This window comes from Lonchura striata, chromosome 5, assembly GCF_046129695.1.
Source record: "Lonchura striata isolate bLonStr1 chromosome 5, bLonStr1.mat, whole genome shotgun sequence".
NCBI classification, from domain to species: domain Eukaryota; kingdom Metazoa; phylum Chordata; class Aves; order Passeriformes; family Estrildidae; genus Lonchura; species Lonchura striata.
The window spans coordinates 1,198,244-1,218,189 of NC_134607.1; the positions used below are offsets into that span (position 1 = coordinate 1,198,244).

General features: G+C 40.9%; 1 protein-coding gene across 3 annotated transcripts in view; it reads right to left on the reverse strand.

The window, feature by feature from the left end:
• The window catches only part of ITPR2 (inositol 1,4,5-trisphosphate receptor type 2), a 240,615-nt gene that overhangs the window by 42,099 nt on the left and 178,570 nt on the right, over window positions 1-19,946 (reverse strand). For all 3 annotated transcript variants that reach the window (XM_021538671.3, XM_021538669.3, XM_021538676.3), the window contains 2 exons: window positions 2,557-2,664; window positions 845-1,037 (listed from right to left, as the gene is read on the reverse strand). In XM_021538671.3, coding sequence (XP_021394346.1) covers window positions 845-1,037; window positions 2,557-2,664 — 301 coding nt within the window. The remainder of the gene's footprint in view (window positions 1-844; window positions 1,038-2,556; window positions 2,665-19,946) is intronic.

The following is a 19,946-nucleotide window of genomic DNA, read 5'->3' on the forward strand; positions in this document are numbered from 1 at the left end:
TTAAGGTCCCTCCCAGCTCAAACCATTCTGTGATTCTACAATATATAAAATACAACTTTCTTCTCCAAAAGCCAAGGGCTGAGCTGACAGTGGCTGAGCTGCCAGAAGCCTCTTGATCCAGGCAAATTGGCAATAGTCCCATTCCCACCAAGGGCCAGCAGCTGTACTGCTCACCAGGGAGCTGAAGACATTCAGGGCACCTAGTGGGGCTTCCCTGCCTCTCCTCTTGGTGGCCCTGCTTTGACCTCTCCCCCATGATCTTGACCAAGCAGCTCAAGGCCGCACATGTGCCTCCCCAGTACCTCAGGACATGCACAGTATGGGCAAACTGGGACACCCTGCAGCCCAGTCATGCCAGGCTGATGTGGATTGGTAGAGGGGGTCTGGCTCCATGGGAGCTGGGCAGATTTAAAGCAGCTGAGGTTCTGGTGAGGGATGTTTTTAAGTGACTGACATTTACAAGTCTTTTGATGGCCTTTCAGGAATTTGCAAACCTCAAATATGCAGCTACACATGTTTTTGTTAAATATTAGGGGCCTTGGTTTAATTAGGTGCAACACTATCAAGTTCAGTAGAACTACACCCAGTTCTTCCATCCCTCAATTTAACTTTTGGAGTCCAAAACATCATCTTGAACACATTAAGAATGGCTCCATATTACACTTCTTTTATGGTGGCATGCAAGTGTCTCAGCAGACCTACACTCTCAAGCCCAGAACAGTTTTGCCTGTTGTAGTGTCAGAGTGAACAGAGAAAAGTGTATCATTAAAATGAAAGTATTTGAAGGTTTAAAAGCAAGGTTTTAGCATAATGAAGCTATTTTTTTTCAAATTACAGTACTTACTTCTAATTTTCTTTTGCCATTTCATCTCATTGTACAGATCCTCAGTCTGCTGGAAAAAGTCATTGACTTTGCTCCCTTGTTCATCTCTCTCTGTTGTGTTGAACACCCGACTTTTGGATTCCCGAGTGAGGAATTCACAAATATTGGGGACAGGAAAGACAATCTTTTCCATTGTTCTATCATGGCGAACAATCTATAAATAAAATGCACATTTTTGCCAGTCAGTGACTATTCAATCATTTTGTCATAACTTTTCTTGTTCACAGCTCCCCTTTTATTTAACAAATGAATGCATTAATTATTTGAACTGATTACAATAAAGTTGAACCAATCAATCCGAAAACCAAGTAAAGCTGTTTTTATTTTCAAAAGCCTGCCTAAATAAGGTGACAAATGTAAGTCTTAAGAAAAACCTAGGTTCAAACTTTGCCAAATATAAAAAATGTTGTAATTCAGAATGCTTCAATATGTCAGCAAATTGAAACAAATCTGACAGTAAAAAGTAGAAAAGTTCAGGGGCTTTCTGCTCTGATTACAAAATGCTTTTTTCATCTTGAATCTGTTTCTATGATGGGATAAATTGTAAAGGTGAACATGCAAAAATATCACCTTGTTGCTCAGGCAGCACCCATATCTTGTCAGTCTTTATCTTTTTACTTGACAAAACCCAAGGTTTTGAACTGTTTGCATTTCAGCACCTACCAAGCTACCAGTGAGTGAGCTAGATTTTATTTCATCTCACCACACTCCCATCAAAATTGCTTCCCCATTTTGATCGTTGACTCTGCATTACTAAAAATACAGAAATGGGTAGACAGACTCTTACAACCATGCCTCTGTGCAGCCACTGGTGAAAAAAAAAAACAAACCACCACTATTTGAATTTCAAATCAAACAGATGAGATACATTAATATAGGGGAGACAATATCTGACACACCAAACACGTCTAGGACTGCTTTCAAAGACAAGCAGTTATCTATTTTGTATAGCAGCAATGCTGGGTTGAGTTTCCCTTTTCTAGAAGAAGCTATTGGTCACATAAAAGTTGACCACAATGCTTCTCTAATGCCTACATTTACAAGCTACCCAGATAAACTGGCAGATAATTGCTAAGAAAGATCTCAGCAGCAGCCCAATAATTAAAATACATTAAGAGAAGCACTGAGCTGCCCCCTGGACAACCAAGGCCACAGATCTTCCACTCATCCTGTGATGGGATATCTCTGTCTGTGGACCTCTATCTAAGTCTGACCCACGGCAGGTGTAAAGTTTAAAATAGAGAACAGAACTGCTGAACCAGGCCAAGCCTTAGTATTTTAAACAAAAGCCATATTAAATGTTTACACCACTTCAAAACTTCTTTGTAGTCCAGGCAGAGTTTTAATTTGATAGCCAAAATCAGTGGCTTTGAAACTCGTGATTATTTATTTGAGTGATGCACCATACAAGATGATTCTTGACTTCATGACACAGCTCCTATCCACAGTCATTATTTCCCTAACAAAACATGTTTGGTAACACTCAGGAAAGCCACTGTGAAAGGACCGTTTGGAGCCACTTCTAATATAGGTGTATTCCTTTATCTTCCACAACCAAAAGCATATTATTCAACCTTCTCAAAAATAACCCACATCATTTGGAAGCTTAAAAAGAGGAGCTACACCACGCTTAAGATGCAGACTTGTCCATCTTCTGGAGAGCAATCCTTTACCTCTATCTGTGCCGTATGTTTGGCGTAAAACCGCAAGGCTTCATCTCCTTCATCTGGATCTGACCCTGGCTTCAGCATCTGTTGCAATGCTTTATTGTGACAAGCCAACTAGAAAAAGAAGAAAAATCTGATTTATGTCCTGCTGCTAGGTTTTCAGCTGTATCATCTCCACTTAACTAACACAAATCTTCCCCCATTCCCATATACTTACATGCTCAACCCAGTGGGGCTCTTTCCACAGATAACAACAAAAATGTAATTACTCGAGAACAATAGAAATAATTTAGTCTTAAGAAGTCAGCAGAAAGTCTTCAGTTGAGATTTATGAAAGGCAGCTTAGTCTGCAGTCTGGATGGTTTTTGGAGGGCTTTTGACAAATGCCAAAAAATTAGACTGAATGCTTCTCTTCACTTGAGTTTAGACATAAAATTTGCATACCTCTGAATACTAAATTACATTTACAATTAATTTTTCTCAGTGACTTCAAATGGCTAAACTATGTTGTAGGTTGGTATGCCAGGTCTGTAATATTTCTAAGGGACCTGGAATGTAATGCCATCCTTAACTGTACAGTTTATATATACAGCAAATAGATATATACACGCATACACACTAATATGCATCTTCTATAAACTTTTAAAAATCATACACTTCACATGATTGATAAAATACACCTGTTATATCTTGAGTAGTAGATATTTTAAATGCCCCATTGCTGTAAAAGTTTAAAAAGAAAGGTGTTGGCAAACGCATTCACAATGTCCTGTAGATGAGTGAGAAACAAAGACCTAATTATAAGGCATAAAGAAATTACTAAAAATTCAATTTTCCCTACATCATAGCAAGCGGTTTCCATCCAGAATAACTGAGGCGTTTCACCTGTTTTAAGATGGGAAAAACTGCAGCAGGAAAGAGAGGAAAAGCCACCTTGCAGATGTGATCCAGGGCTGAATCATCACAGCTGACATTACCACAACAGACCATTAGAAATGAGGCAGGCACACACTCAAAATGACCACAGGAACCGGGGCTTTGAAGTGATGATCACCACAGGTGGGCTGGGATTGTGCTACATGAAATAGCACAGCCTGGTGAGGAATTATAAAATAATTGCACAGCTACAAAAAGACTGACAGGGATTAAGTCTAAAACTAACAATGGATTCAAACAGATACTGTAATAATCTAACCAGCACGTGATCTCTCTCATCTGGAATTTGCATGTCTCATTATCTCCCTTTTTTTTAACAAAAAGGCAGGGGAGAGATACATATACAATTTAGTCCATTTATTGAAATTCCCTATTATCTACTGATCAAAATAAATTTTCTTCTGGATCTCAATACAAACTTATATGAAAATGAATAAAAAATGAAACATCCAAAATTAAGAGAATATCAGAAGGGGATATTCAGGAAGAATAAATGTGCTTCCATCAACTTTCTTGGGGACAGAAATCTGTTTGGTCCTGACAGCACAGCCTGAGCCAATGTGGCACAACATCAGCATTTTATAAAAGTGTCATGAGCAGATATTCAGGGAGACCAGCAAAAAATGACATGGGGGTTAACTGCAGAGGAATATTCCTTCCATCAGTAGTAGATTTCTGTCCTGAACAGTTACTTTTTTACTCCATCTAGCAAATGCATGGATAGTATAATTACACACATCAATGTCTTTACCTAAACTTCCACTTATTTTTGAGACTAAAAAGGTTCTCTGAAAATATCTGACAAGTTCTTCCCATTCACACAAGACAAATAATCTGATCCAACCAGCAGCTTTTGCAGCATAACCACAAATCTCCTAGAGGTCCTTGCATGCCCCTCAAGCCATGCTCTAGAATCATGGAGAAAGAAGATGAGCCATTGGAAACAACACAGTTACTGTTTAAAAATGTCATTTCAGCAGTGTTACTACTTTTGCCTTTCTGCTTTATTGGACGTCCCTCTGCTTCTGTACTTAGGAAAGGGCAAGCAAGAGTGCCCAGTTCACCTTCTCTGTATCATTCATCATTCTGTACAGTAGTGTCACGTTCTCTTTTATTTGTCTCTTCTTTAAATTAAAACAATCCCTATCCTTCCCATCCCTCCTCAAACAGAAGACTCTCTGTGACTCAATTATTTTCCCTGTCTATCTCCAAGTGCCCTTTACTTTGGCTATATCTCTTCTTTAAGATATGAAGAAGAGCACTGACTAGACAGAATGCAATCACACTGTGCTTGGAGTGATGAATTAGCATAACCAGGAGCAAATATATTAGCCTTTTATTATCTTCTGTAATACAGAGGAACTTTGCCTGTATCTTGACCTTTATTTCTCCAATGTGAACCATTAAGATTTTCAGTTTTCTAACAAATGACAAGTCAAGGACATATGGATAATTCTTATTAAAACTATGCCAGTTTGGAGTAAGGGACCTACTATAGGTTCAGAATTTTCCATTAGTAGCACAAAAAACTTTCTGTGTTTCTACTTGAACTTGTATGCAGAATTGGAAATGCGATTTGTAAGCCATATAAAAACTCTAGATATTGCTTCCTGATATGCTTTGAACTGCCCATAACTTTTACTGTAGAAATCTCTCTTGATAACTACTGGTAACAGAAATTCCTTTATCACATGGAGTAGAAGGGAAAACAATGTCAGCCTCTCATGCTCTAATGGGACTGGCTAGAACAGGGTGTTCAGAGCCTGCTGGGGATTTGAGATTGAGCATATTTTGCTATCAGGTTTCACATGAACAGCAGCTCTTTAAAACAGTGTGTATTTGTGATCTGCACTGTGCTTTCTGAGGCTGTGTTTTCAGGCTGTCACTGTCCCGTGCTGATGTGTGAACAGAGCCTAGCACTGCACAGCTGGGGCTTTCCAGCGCAGCCACTGGACAAAGTAACCTGAAGAACAAAGCCAGAATTTTCTGTTCTAGCCCCTCAACTGCCAGAAAGGCACACCAGAAACAACGAGGGATTTCTGACCAAGCTGGAGCAGCTGCAGCACGTTTCAGATGGGAAACCTACCTAAAGGCAATCTTCAACTGGTGAAGCTGAGTCTTCTTCACTCATAACTCCATTTCTCTAAGCTTCCAAATCTCTCAATATCCACTTACCTTCTGTTTAGTCTAGACATTCAGACAGTAAGCTCAGGGCAAAGGGCCTATCAATTTTCTGCTCATATCTCCGTTTCTACACAGGATGGATTCCTCTACAGCAACACAACAATAACTACTGCTAATATTTCTGTATTGCCACAGCCACACTGATGAAAGAACGTTGTGGACAGCAATCTGAGAGAGCTCAGATCCAAAGCAGAGGCCCACAGTATGACATAGAACATCTTTAGGAATGCTGTTATTTGGCAACCATGGTGTTTTCTGAAGCTCTGCTCTCACGATCCTTCTTTCGCCCCTTTACGAGCTCAGAGGCCCACATGGGCCAGGGGTACTGTGTCAACAGATGCCTTGACCAGGGCAGAGCTTTTTGTGAGATCAAAGACACAGCAATGAAAACAACAATGCAGTGACAAACTGTGAACCTAAAATACAGAGAGCTTATCCAAGTTTATAATACACCCTAGGTGACAGTTTGTGCATGGCGGATAAAGGTCGTGCAAGCTCTGAGTGATATTTTTTTCATATTTAACTGCTGTGATGCAGTAAAGTGCTATATCCAGTGTGCTGCACAAATCTTTTGGAGCACCTGGAGGATATGGCAAGGGATGGACATAGCTAAGAGCAACTACAATGAGAAGAACAGTTCCATTTATGTTTGCAAAGCAAAGCTCAAAAATGTATCTCAAAAATATACTGCAACTGATACAAAAAAATAACCATCACTAGAGCCTGAATTTGCAAAGAGCCCCAGAAAAATCACCATTGTGGAGAAAACTCACTCACACACTCACACATCAAACATGTCACTGACAATATTTTAAATGTCAACACTGTATTTTACTGCTCATCAAGGCGTGTAGGGACAAGGAAGCAATAGCACATAATGGAACAGTGATTTCCAAAGAGGGGATGTGCAAGGCAATAGCTATATGAATAAAGATCATTTGGCTTTCAGTCAGCTCCCAAGGAAGGACTGCTGTTCATCTTGAAAGATTTTTACTTAAAAAATTTGGAAAACAGTGTAACAAAGCATCAGTACAAAATGTGAAAGATTGAGGACACACCAAGAATGCTGAAGACATTAATAAAGAAACAGTAGAGATAAATGACAGAATTATAAGTAATACTCAGTCTAAACTTCTGACACAACATGACTATAAAATCAGATCTGCTACTCATCTGGGATGCCATATATGATCAGCAGTGTGGAAAACCACAGCAGACCCAGCTTTTGCAATTAATATATGGGTTTCCTGCAGGCCTCTAGTTTTATAGTCAAGATTACCTTGAACAAAAATGAAGTTATTTAAATGCTCCTAAAGGAAAGACTGATTTAAAGCTGTGAACACTCATTTCAGCAGCCTGTCATTAACTCACTGACGTGGAATAGTAGAGTGGTTTGCCAAAATACCAGTGTGTGAATATATGTGTGCATGTGGAAAAATTGCTTGATAAGAGAAAGTTTTTATCCACTTTTCAGTATTTCTGTAAAACACAGAGCCCCTCCATATTTGAATAAGGATGTGTCAGTCCCTTGTTATAACTTGTAAACTGCAGAGGTCTCTCAAGTTCTCATCAAAGGCATGAGGTCTTACCCAGTACCCAGCTGAGATGTTTGTCAAAATTCCTGCTGATTACACCAGGCTTTGCTGAAGCACCCAAAAGGACAAGAAATACAAGAAAAAAAGTACAAGAAATACAAGCTAGAGACACTAGGTTGGAGACCCCCAAATTCTGCGAGATTTCACTCCCCAGCATGTTAAAATTGCCTAACATGGGGTGGGGGGAGGGTAAAGGTGACTTTTTATGACTAGGATGGTATAAAGGGATCTAAAGGAGTGAGGCTTAGTGTCCTATAAGCAATCAGGCTTTTGAAGGAAGAGTCAGCTCACAGGCTAAGTGTCAAACACATTAAACTGATTTCCTAGGAAAGGTTGATGGAATAGTACAAAAAGCACTGCATAATTGGCTGAGAAGCAGAAATAAAGACACAAAGAGAGCACACAGCTCCTGTGCCTTGCTGTAATTTACATTTCGAGTATTACTACTAAGAAGTGTTACAAACACCTAAAAAAAAAAAAGAAACTAAATTCTTGAAATAATAATTACCCTTGTTCCAATTCTCTCAGTTCTTCTCCCAGCTGCAAGGCAGCAGTAAGGCTGGCATGGGATGGGGCACACAGGGCACTCCTGGCAGGGAAAGGGCACTGGGTCAGGCAGCACCACGAGCGTGCTGGGGACTGGGGCTTGTTTTGGGGAGGGAGCTGGGAGCTTACATGCCTGTAAGCTGTCACACTGCACAGAGCCCTCTCTGCCCTGCCTCACTCCCCTCTGGAGTGCCAGCCTGCCCCCTTCAAGCCTGTCAGGGCAGGGAGGCCACTCCACAGGCCTGGAAGTTAATGAACTACAGTCCTTGGGGGAAGTGGTGAGAGTGTTTGCACCTGATGCCCAAGGTGTGACATCTGGGAGATTTGCTGTAAATTATCTTCACCCCTACATTGTTAGTAACCACACACCTGCAGTGTGGGTTGCCAGCCCAAAGGCCAGTGGTCTTTCACCAGGGGAAATTGTGACAAAATGTAACTTGCAGCAACAGTAAAATAATGCTCAGATGAGTCTCACCTTGCTGTGTCAACAGGCTTGGCCAACTGGGGCTCATTTACAGCCTTAAACTCTTCCTCTTTTGTCCTCTTCTGTCCCCTTGGCTTCCAGAGCCAAGCAGTGTGAGATCTGGCACCACCAAACCCCCTCACCAAGGATAACCCAAGTCAGCTCACCAAACACTTCATTTGCTGCTTAGAGAGCAAGAAAGGATAAAAAAGCTGGCTGAAGACTGACAAGAAAACCCCCAAGGACTGAAAAAAACAGCCAAGAGAAAGTCAAGGGAGTAGCAAACAGGATGGGTGACAGACAGAGGAGCACAGGAGACAGAAAAGGAGCTCCTCTTCCCTGGTGTGCCCGGACCTTACCACGTGCCAGCTTCCTGGCCAGGGGCAAAGGAGAACATTCCAACTCCACCAGTAAACAAGGAGAGAAAAAAGCAGGGAAAAAGGAAATGTCATCTTAACCATAACTGAGCAGAAATTTTTATTCCAAGTAGCTGTACTAAAAGCAATAACCACTCCTCAGCTCCCCATGTTCCAATCAAAACTGAATGGTGCTTTCTGCAATACACAGGGCAACTTCCTTTCCAGAAGCCATTACAGTTTTATAGAGCGGCACCTTTGCACTCTGCTACAAAGCAATCTGTTAACAAACATTAGGAACAGCAGGGATGGAGCAATGGGAGCCTCTCAAATCAAGTATTCATTGATTTCATTTAGACAATTATACCGTACAGAGCAACCAAAAGGGTTTGGAGTTAATCTTTCCCTGATGGCCTGTGGTACATGAGCAGGTCCCTGGGTGGTCCAGACGCTTTGGATTCTGTTGCTGGGTCTTCCACAGCCTTGTGTAACCTCTGAGGCACCAACTCTCCTCCCCAGCCTCCACATGGGGCATGCTACAAATTGTGGCTAATAGTGATCTACCTCACAGGGGAGAAATAAAACACCTCAATATTATCACATAAAAGAAACCACCACAGCTAAGTGAACTCTATCACTATTATGTTTGCAGCCCCCCACAGTAATTTCATTGCTATTTTTGTTGTGGTTTTGCTGTTCTTTTTTATCCTGATGAAAACCAGCAGAAGACAAAATGACTTGTTAATATTTCAATGAACTTTACTTCCACTCGCCTCCTTTTTAATTTCTTTTGCAGGAAAAGCTGAGTTCCAAAAACATGAAGTGCACACATGTGTGGGGAAGTTCAGGTCAGACAAAATGCACTGCAACCAAACAAAATTAATTTGAGGTGGGTGGATGTGAAACATCTCCACAGGCTACATGTAAACTGTCATGGGCAGCTGTGCCTGCTTGAGTCAAACCAACCCAATTCATACACTTGAATTTTGGTGTACACTGGCCATACTGGACAGCAGTGGACAGCAGTATGCAGTCCAGAATATGCCAAATGGAGGACACAAATGCACTCAGAGACTGCCGCTCACGATTACTGTAAGCAAAATTGTATAAATATTGCAAATTTGTAAATGCAGAATGGAAGGAAATCAGACGATGGAATTGTCAAACATGATTATAGGGAGGTAATGAGAAAGTTCAGTGGAAAAGAAAGAAAAGGAGAGCATAATTGTTGCAATTAGTCTTCTTCAGAGCAGAAGGAGAAGACCCCAGCCTCATGCTATTCCATAAAAGGTAGACAAAACCACTGGCACCAATGCTATGTAGACACTGTCTGGGAAAGGCCCAAATCAGCAGGTACATGGATCCCAAATCCACACAGCGAGAGAACCTGTAAACTCTAAAAGCCACCAACACTTCATATACATCCAAAATACATAAATACCCCTGAGATAAGAGAGCTGTGAAAGGCACATCCTTTTCAGGAACTCTTAAAATCCTTTTGCTCCCAAGTCCTTCACTTTCTAAAGTTTCTCTTCTCTGCAGAATGTGACTCTCTGCCATACAAGAAGCTATCTTCTTCTGTCTACTATGTGGCTTCTCTAGAAAAGGCAGTCTCTAGCACAAACAAAAGGAGGACTTGCTGCTGACTCTTACTTTGGGGGCAATGTGGTGAGGGGAAGCACAATTTCAAGCTCTTAAGAACGGACAGACTTCCTTCTGTGAACCATAGGACCAGGAGATGTTGACTGGCACTCAACATCCCTTCCTCTGGCACCACGAGCACAAAGTTCCTTGTGGGTTGATCCTTCCAGAATGGACTCATCCTCTTCTTCAGGATCTACCCACACTTGTCTTCTCTCTGACATTTTCAGGATAGTGCCATGGTTTCTTTGGCACACTGTGACCCCTTCAGCTGGATGAAGTCCACCAACCCAACCTGACATGGTCACCAGCTCTGCCATGGGCAGGTGTGGCTTGGAAGACAGCCCCTGCAAAGGCTGGGATAAACCATCTCCCTGTCTTCAGTGATGCACATTGAAGGGGCTTAACTCCTCAGCTGCAGCCTGGAACCATGGCTCAGACTCTGACATCTGTGATGTCAAATTAAAAACCCTGTTAACAGCCAGTCCTATTCACATCCCACCTTCTCAACATTCCAAATAGCATAACTTGTTCTTTCATAGTCAAAAAACATACAAGACTGAAGCAGCAAGCAAACAGCTGAAGCTGAAACCTGCATGGATTTCCTACTATCTGCTGGGCTTGATGTACATGCATTGTAGGCTACAAAACAGGGCAGTGTACAAGTGTGGAGATGGACAGGAACTGAGAGATGACTCCTCTCAAACAATTACAATGGTGAGATTTTCCAACATTTTCAACCATGTTGTTGAATCTCTGCCTCCCCCTCCAATCAGCAGAACAAAATATCCCTAAAAAATAAAACTAGAAGCATAGGACCAGTAAGAAGAGAATGTAAAATGGTAAGTTGTTCTTTCCAACTCCGCATTGTGGCTATTGTCCTCAGGAGAACACTTTCAACTAGCACCTATGAAATAAGAGTTCTTGGTGGGAGCAAAAATTTCATCTGTCTCCTTATCAGATATTCATAAAAAATGCTGTTTTATCCAACCAACTTAAATGGTGTTCTGCAGACCCAAAGACAGAAAAAGCTGGAAAAATTTTCCAAATGAAGTTCATTTAAGGTTACCACAGACCATCATTTGTGAAACAAACTCTGAAAATCCTTGCCCATAGAAAAAGGCAGAGAAAAGGCTTCTTTAACCCCAGGCTGATTAGATGCTTATCTGTGTGCAGGTCTGAAGGTGATCATAAGTAACTGATCACCTCACTTTTGGTGTAGAAAAGCATAATCAGCTGTTAAAACTAAATTTCACAGCTGGACACTTTTATTCAGTATCTCATAAAGCTGCCTCAGAGAAAATGCAAGGTGAACCTCATTTTCGCTTTCCTGCACTGTGTTAAATGAATGAAATACAGAGAGGATGGCAACTGAGCTCTGCTGATTTGTAGATTACAAATTCAGATCTTGTCTGGAATACTCTATAGTGACTGAGATACCTAATTAAATTGTGACATCAGAGGAGATGAGAGTTAAAACGGAGCAACTGTGAGGAACAGACATATTTTGACATTCTGTTTAATGCTCTTTATTTTTGTTAACCTGTAATTACTTCAGTGACTACTGAACATAAAAAAGTATGTCTTTGTTAGAGAAGATGCCCCCCCCCCCCCCCATTTTAATTAAGGTGTAGGATTTCACAATGCAGATATCTGAAGCCTATTAGAATTGCTCTGTTAAGTGAGACCAGATTTCACTTCATGGTATTTCCAAGGTTACCTCATTTCTTCTCCAACCAAACTCCAGTTTAGGGTAAAATGTTTTAGTTGAGCTGTACTTAGAAGAAAAAGGTGCACCTTGGTTCACTTGAAGGTTACCACTAATGCAAAAGCTTCAGATCTGACTCCAGTGCAAGAACTCAACACTTTGTGTAAATCAACTTCCTTGATGAGGGGAGTCTGCAGCAATTTGAACAAAATAGCTACATTACATACATTTCTGAGCCAGTGAAATGTGCACACAGCACTCGGGGCTGGCTGAGTGTGCAGTGTGCTTTGAAGGGTGGCTTTGGAAAGATGGCACTGTGTGGTCCCACATTTATTTCCTCTCAGCAGCTTCTGGATTGAGTTTACTCAGTTTCCAAGGAAAAATTATGCTTAATTCTACATAATGCTTCTCCAAGCAATTTCAATCTAAAGGTTTAAAGTCAAGCCAACCTCCTTGTGACCCCTATATCATCAATCTTAAATCATGACAAATGCATGTAGGCAGCTCCAGGGTAAGAGTATGGTTTGAGGGCAACAGGGCAAGCTCTCTACCAGCATAAATCAGTATAAATCAGTATTGCTTGCTTACTTTGAGTAGAGGCATTCCCACGCAGACCAGCTGTGGACACAGCTAAATGAAAACCCATTCTACAAGTGGGAAAAGAAGGAACTGCCTCACGGGTGACAGAGAACCAAAGGAGGACTGAAGTCCCTCTGTCCACCCCATGCTGCTTCAGACAGCAATAAAAAGGTAATGTGGTTATTGCTAGGACAGGGCTGCAAACAGAGCTGAGAGCAAAGAATGTCTTGAACAGTATTTCATTGTCCCACAGCCAATTTCCAGAGTAAAAACACAGACTAATGTGAAGATTTCACAATGCAGACATTAGACAAAGAGAGAATATTTCTTCTGGTGTAACTTTTGGGCACCAAAACCAATTCAACATATTTCCCAATGACAAAAAAATCTTGTAAACCACAAAACACAAGGATTACAGAAGTTAAAGATAGAAGAAACAACCACAAAGCAGAAATATTAAGGCCACCTGTGCTCTAGTGAAATGCACAGTTGCCACAGTCAAACAGGATATATCCCTCATTAACATTGCATGTAATAAATCACACACATATGTAGAATAGACACTTCATCTTATTCTAGAGAAGTAGAACCAGAAAAATTAAAATAAGCTAAAGCTTTTGTGGCCAACCTATGGTAAAAAGCTCTAGCTTGAATCCTAGCAGCTCTTAGCAGCCTAAGTCAACACAACACTAGATGGAAAACAGAGGTTCCTCTGTAGATTCCTATCAAAGCCAGAACAGGATTCTGAGGTGAATGCTTCCAAGGAGAAGGGGAGAAAAAGAAAACATCAAAGGACAAGTTGCCAAGGTTATAACCTGAGACCTAACATCAGCCACAGAGGTTTATTTAACCTTTCAGGTGCTCATTAGTGTCAAGCCCTTGTGGCAGCCTCCATACTGTCTCTCCATCCTGCAGCTGACTGAACATGGAGTTATATCCCATCCTAATGAGCCACAGGGAGGGTGATGTGCGTCACTGGCTTCTGTTTCAATCTTGGCAATCTCGGTGTAAAAGCCTTGCAACATCTTCTGATTCTCCTGACATTTAATTAGCTGGTGTCATTTTGATGCCATAGCCTGTCTCATCAGGATGATAACTACAAAACAACATGTGGAGCATAAAAGTTCCATGAAAAGTTTCAGGTCTGGCAGCCAAGCTTACAAGTCCCCTGACAGTCCTGGTTCCTGGGACTGGTTCCCATTAGCCCTTTGTTTTGGCACAGCTATCAGCAAGAACTTGTCTGTTAAGGACAGAGGAACAAAAAAAAACCCACCAAAAATCTCCAAAGCTCAGCACAGCCTTGCAAAAAATTACATCCTTTAGCTTGAAAAATTTTACCTGTCCTGCAGTAAGAGAGCATCCTCATTGCACAAACTCACACCTATTCATCCTGAAGGACAGGTTTATCCTACAGGATAGAGTCCATCATCTTCTGCCCACAAAAGGTAGTCCTATTTATTTGTGTACAATGTTTTCTCCATTTGTCACCTGGTACTTGGGAGGACAATCTCCAACAATACCTGCCAAGTGCTTCTTGTCCACATCACCTGCACAATTTGACAATGGTCATTGCTACACAAAATGTGAGGCATCCACATTTGTACTCAATATAGCCAGTGGTCTTTTTTTCCAAAATCTTAGTCTCATACACAAAAACTTTTTTTTGAGAGTGTACTACTCAATGTAAAAACTCAAATGAAGCAAGACATTTCATTCACAAAACATAATAAACTGAAAATCTTTGTCATCAGAACCTAAGCACAACCTAATATTTTGTAAAGACAGACATGCAACTACCTGAGGCCGAGGATGAGCAGAAAGAATTCCAAAAGCTTAAAAAATTTACTGAACCAGTGTGGTCCCCAGACCTCAGCTCATCTGGAAGATCCTTGCCTGAGCTCAAAGGTATTTCCCCAATTGGATGAGCCTATCTTTTAAAGCAAAATGCTCTGGGAACTCACAGCACCCATGGGGACAGAGAGATTTCTTTTAGGCAAATGTTATGGCTCAGTAATGACAACACTACTATCAAGGGTGAAGGAGTTCTTGCAAGACTTTTCCACTTGCCTTCTATTCATCTTATTTCCATGGTATAACTATGATATTACAATTTCAGCCAGTTCATGCCCACTGCAGACTACTGGGCTGTAACTGGTCCCACCAGTAACTGGTCCCACCAGTTCTCTATCCTAAACAGCATTTCAGGTGCTTCTTTGCTGTGTCTTAGAGAAGGTGTTTGCAATGCATGGTCCTGAGAACTTAATTTATGCCTTCCTCATTAACATTTCTTTTAAAAAAGTCAAATTTCACCCCAAATTTATGCATGACCACAATCACACTTTATGCAGGACAGTGTTTGGTTCAGAAAGCTTTGGAGGAGTCCCACGCAGTGATCTTGTTCACATTTGGAGGCCCACATTTACAGTGTTCTTGTTTCCTCACACATTAAACCATGGAAGATCTGCATGCATCATAAGCCAGGTCTTGCCATGGAAACCCTTGACCTGGCTTGAATTATATTCAGGTCAAGACAAATGGATCAATACAAGAATCCACATCTACTTTTTAGTGTAAGTTTTAAAAACTGTCTTTTATTTTATACATGCACACACATACTCAAGGGGAAAGAAGGATGAAGGTCTAAGTGAATCTATCTAAAAGTTAAAATACAGCAAAGTGAAGGAAATCCAGGAACTGCTCCAAAGTACAACACCGAAAATAATCACCCACAAAAAAACCCTTAAAGCCCTACAATACCTTCCTCACACACATAAACACATTTGTACCCATTACCTTATGAAAGCTCTTCTTGCCTCACCAACCTATAATAGTAGCAGCATGGGAAAGTTTATTTGAAAAACACACGTTAGCATGTCTCTGAAAGAATTCTGAAGTACTAATGTGCTCAGTGATTATGCACTACCCAATAAATGCCAACTTTCCACATTAGCAAAGTGGCTGGGATGGAGTGAGCATAGGAGAGAAGCCAATGTGGCAGTCAAAGCAAAGCCCTGGGGATCAAACAACCAGATTTGCTTCCCATGACAGCTCATGACTTGCTGTCTGTGCCTGCTTCTGCCTTGGTGCCTTCATCTGCAACATCAGGTAGTACCACATACTTAAAAAGGGGCAAATAAAATTAATGAGAGCTTTTAACTGCTCAAAAATCTTGTAAAAAGTAGGATTAATTCTTTAAAATTTTTTTAAACAATTATTATTGTCATTTTTTTGTTCTGCTGGAGCATGTGAGAGTCCCAGAACCATGCAGCTGTGGATACAGTACTGATGTGGAAAATAAAAGTGGTCCCAGTCCTGGGTCTACTCAAATCTGATGAAAGCTATAGAAAGACAGACTACTGAGAAACCCTCAGAAACAAAAAGCTTTGTGCTTCTTAGAATTTTTTCCTATTTGGATAGCTAATTTTTTTTAAACTGACTTTACTTTATCCTTAATGAATGTACCATATCCAAGTCTCATTATCAAACCTCTCCTATCTCAAATGTCAAAAATAGTAACTTTTATAAAATAGCTGGTAGTGTATGCCTACTCCCAAAGTATAAGTCCATGCTATCAATTACTGCCATTTTAATTCCCTAGTTAGCAAATACCCTTCATCTCTCTACACTATTAAGCAATGAAGTAAACAAGGCAGTAAGACATTAGTTTAATAATGCTTGCCAAGTTTGATAAAAAAAAAAAAAAAGATTCTGTTATTAATATACTAACAAATGTATAAGGCTGAGTGACTTATTTTGCTCAGTCCATTTAAATTAGCACCAAAGAGGAAGATGTGTGTCCTTAGCAGCACCTGCAGTGAGAACCTTACAGTTCACAGCAGATTTACCTCTTTTTCCTTGGTTTATTTTAAGAACTTATAAATGGAAAGACACTTCCAACTGTGTTAGTCTATCAGAAGATAACCTGGTTCAGATTTGTCTTCACTGCACTGATACCATACAGTGATAATTCTTCTAACCTTATGGGGTGAGGAAATATTTTTCATTAAGTCTTGGTGGCACCAGATAATTGTATAAATATTAGTTTACTTGGTTGAGATTTAAATAATATTTTAGCTTAATCTCATTAAAAGAGAACAAACAACCAAATAAATAACCTTCTATTTACCTGGAAGTGACAAAGGTATTGTGGAGTTCCAAGATCTGTGCTCCCTCTCAAACAGGGCATTTAAGCAGAAACTTAAAACTGAGAAAATTTTGAAGCCTGAGAGCACAGAATGTGCATCATGAAAGGGGTGGCACGCTGTGTCTGTACCCTCCACTCCTGCCACAGCCTTGGGAACCAGGCAGAGGACTTTATAGGGCACTGGAAATCTGAAAGTTTTGTTATAATTTGCTCCCTTACTCCCCCACCATTCACATCCTTCCAGATCAAGGACATCTCTCCACAGCTCTGCAGGCAGATGGAAGTGCACTCTTGCCATGCTACAAGCTGACAAAAAGCTGTGTCAAGTTATTTCACATTCTTGTGACCCTTATGAATAAAGCCCCTGCTGGAAGGTACAGTGGATTAGCTTGGGCTCCATGCCTGATTTAGACAGTTTGCATGAGCTGAAAAACACAAATACTCCAAAGTATTTTCTGTTAACAGATGCACACACACACACATATATATATATATGTGTGTGCATGCAGTCTACAGGAAACTCTAGTTATAATCACTGCTTTATCTTGCTTCACAATGTATCAAAGGGATCATGAACCTCATGGAAATATTGCCAGTGAAGTACTGTGTTTTAGCTTACAAACTTCTGAAGTACTTTGTTATGACTAACAGGCAGCCCGCTCAAGCAGCCATCTGAAAAGCCAGAGATTTCTTTAGCTTTTTCTAATTTCTTTCTTTGTGTAACCATTTAAAAACTTGACTAATGCTTCTGCAGATTAGAACAAGAATAAAACTTTTTTTGTGCTGCTGTGTCAAAAGCTTTTGTAATTTCCTACAGGGACATCACATCAAGATGAAGTCTCTTTGTGGACAGCCTTACTAACTTTGCAAAACAAAGTGTGACCAGCTCTAACACAATCTCTTAAGAGAACAGCAGTAAAAATGCCATACCTATTGACTGAGGCTAGAAGAGAAGTGGTGTAAGAGGTGATGTCCCTGTCCATAAAACAGCTCTGGCACTCACCCAAGACTACTGCAAGGAATAAGCAAGGTCAAGGCTTGACTCTGAGCATGACATTTGAACCAAAGAAAACAGAATCTCCTCCACGGACTTTCAAGAGATTTGTGAGCCCTTTCTACCTACCAATAACAGGCTTATTTTTCCATGTGACCTCAAGTGCCAGCTCATGGCACTGCTCCACAAGCAGCTGTGGAGGAGCTGGGTCTGGAAGGTGCCCCAAAATAAGGCTGCAGAGCAGGGCTAAAGCTCAGGGCAGCTCCTCATGGACAGCTCAGTTCTGCTTTCTCCCAGTGGCCTCCCTTCTCACCTCTGCTCATCAAGGAGCAGGAAAAGAGAGGAGCAACAGTGCCCAGACAGCCTGGGGGCAGTGCAGGAGAAGCAGCAGAACCATGGCACGTGGCACACTGGAGGAAGATGAAGAAATAAAGGAAAGAGAAGACAAAGAACCATGTGGAGGACGTGTGATCACTTGCATGACACAGCTGCTGTACCCACACGCCTCTGTGTGTGCACCACGTGCAAGGGCACATTTAGGGCAGGGGCTGGGAGACTGTAAGGAAGATTTACTAACAGAAATCTCAGCCTTGCTTGTGACACATGTACAACTTTCTATGCACTGTGGGTCAAACATTTACAAGAATGCCTCTTGCTTCTGGTAAAATCAACCACAGGAAGGGCAAGGAAGGATGTAGTGGTGGCAAAATGCAGAACCCAGCATTGCCCTGAAGAGTGCAACGACAAAAACTGAAAGTCAGAGCTCCCCAAAATAAACTGTCTGTGTTTGAGGGCTGGAACAGCAAAAAGGGGAACTCTCAGTCTTTATTCTGCTATTACAGAGGACCAAAAAGCTGTAACTGAAGCAAGTGGTCACCAGAAGTGTAAGGACAGTGACTGAAGAGCCACACTGGTTGTAGAAAAAAGGTAAGTCAGATGAAGTGCCACAACAAAGAAATATTATGTAAATCAGGTCAGCTAAGCCAAGCAGAAGGCCCAGGCACCAAAAAGCCACTCTGACAGCAAAGCAGAGGGTGTTTGGAGACTGAAGCCAGCAAAGGAACCCAGCAACAATGGCCTTACTGAGGAGGGTCCGTGCTTGTATCCTGCCCATCCCAGGGCGAGCAAAAAGGGCACACATGGAAAGAGTTTGGGGTCAAAGATCAGCAGGTCTGTGCCAAGAATTGCAGCATTTCATTAGCAGAGGACACAGAAAGGCCCCAGATAGCCTGTCCTTGCATTGCTTTGTTTTGATATGGGGTTTGACATGGGTGCAAAGCTATTGTAAACACATGTACTATGTTACAGAAATGCAAGAAAAAGAAAAGTACTTTTTCTCTTTTTTTCTTTTTTTTTTCTTTTTTTTTTTAAAAAGATGGATATTTTTACAGCATACACAGCCAATCATGACATTTAATTTTACAGAACAGGAAGAAGCTCAGTAAGTTGCTGTAAAAATATCCACCCTTATGCAACCAAAACGCCAGCTATGGATCAGGAATAGCTGTGCAATGGCACCATGGACCTCTCCAGCACTGTGGATATGAACTTAGGGACAGAGCTTAACCTATACCTCAGCCAGCTGGTGTGCCCCTGGCAGTGACCTCTTGTGTAAAATGACCACAGCAGTCACTTCATATATAGCTTTAGGCCTATATTCCACACCCCCAAACCACATTTTCCATGTCACAGACCCTGTTAAGTAATTTAACACAAACTGTAGGCAGAAGACAGAAAATACCAACATTTCAATTTGGCAGGCATTTAAATTTTCATTATAAGCATTCAGACAAGGAGTAAATTCAGACAAGGTAAGGAGCTGCAGATGCTTTCTAAAAATACTGTCATCTCTGATGGGTATCTTATGTACAGCCCCACAGACAGCACGAGAGTAGAACATGGTCAACCACACCACCAACAACATAATAACAATACAGACTTATTTAAATCTTCTGTGAGCACACCAGCATAACTCAGGAACTGTTTTTCTGCATTCCTTGCTTGAAAGAAACATTGCATAACACTACTGTAACTATAGATTGCTTTTTAATTTTTTTTTCCATCGAGTATTCAATTCCAAACAACAACTTAACAACTTAATAAACATAATGAATGAGGAACACTACCTATACCCATCTGTTTATTTCTCCTTACTTAGGGAAAAACGTTTTTTTTAAATTTGGCCCTTATATGAAATACCAAATGCTGTAATTGATGATATAACCAAGAAGTTCATGGTCCTTACTCTTT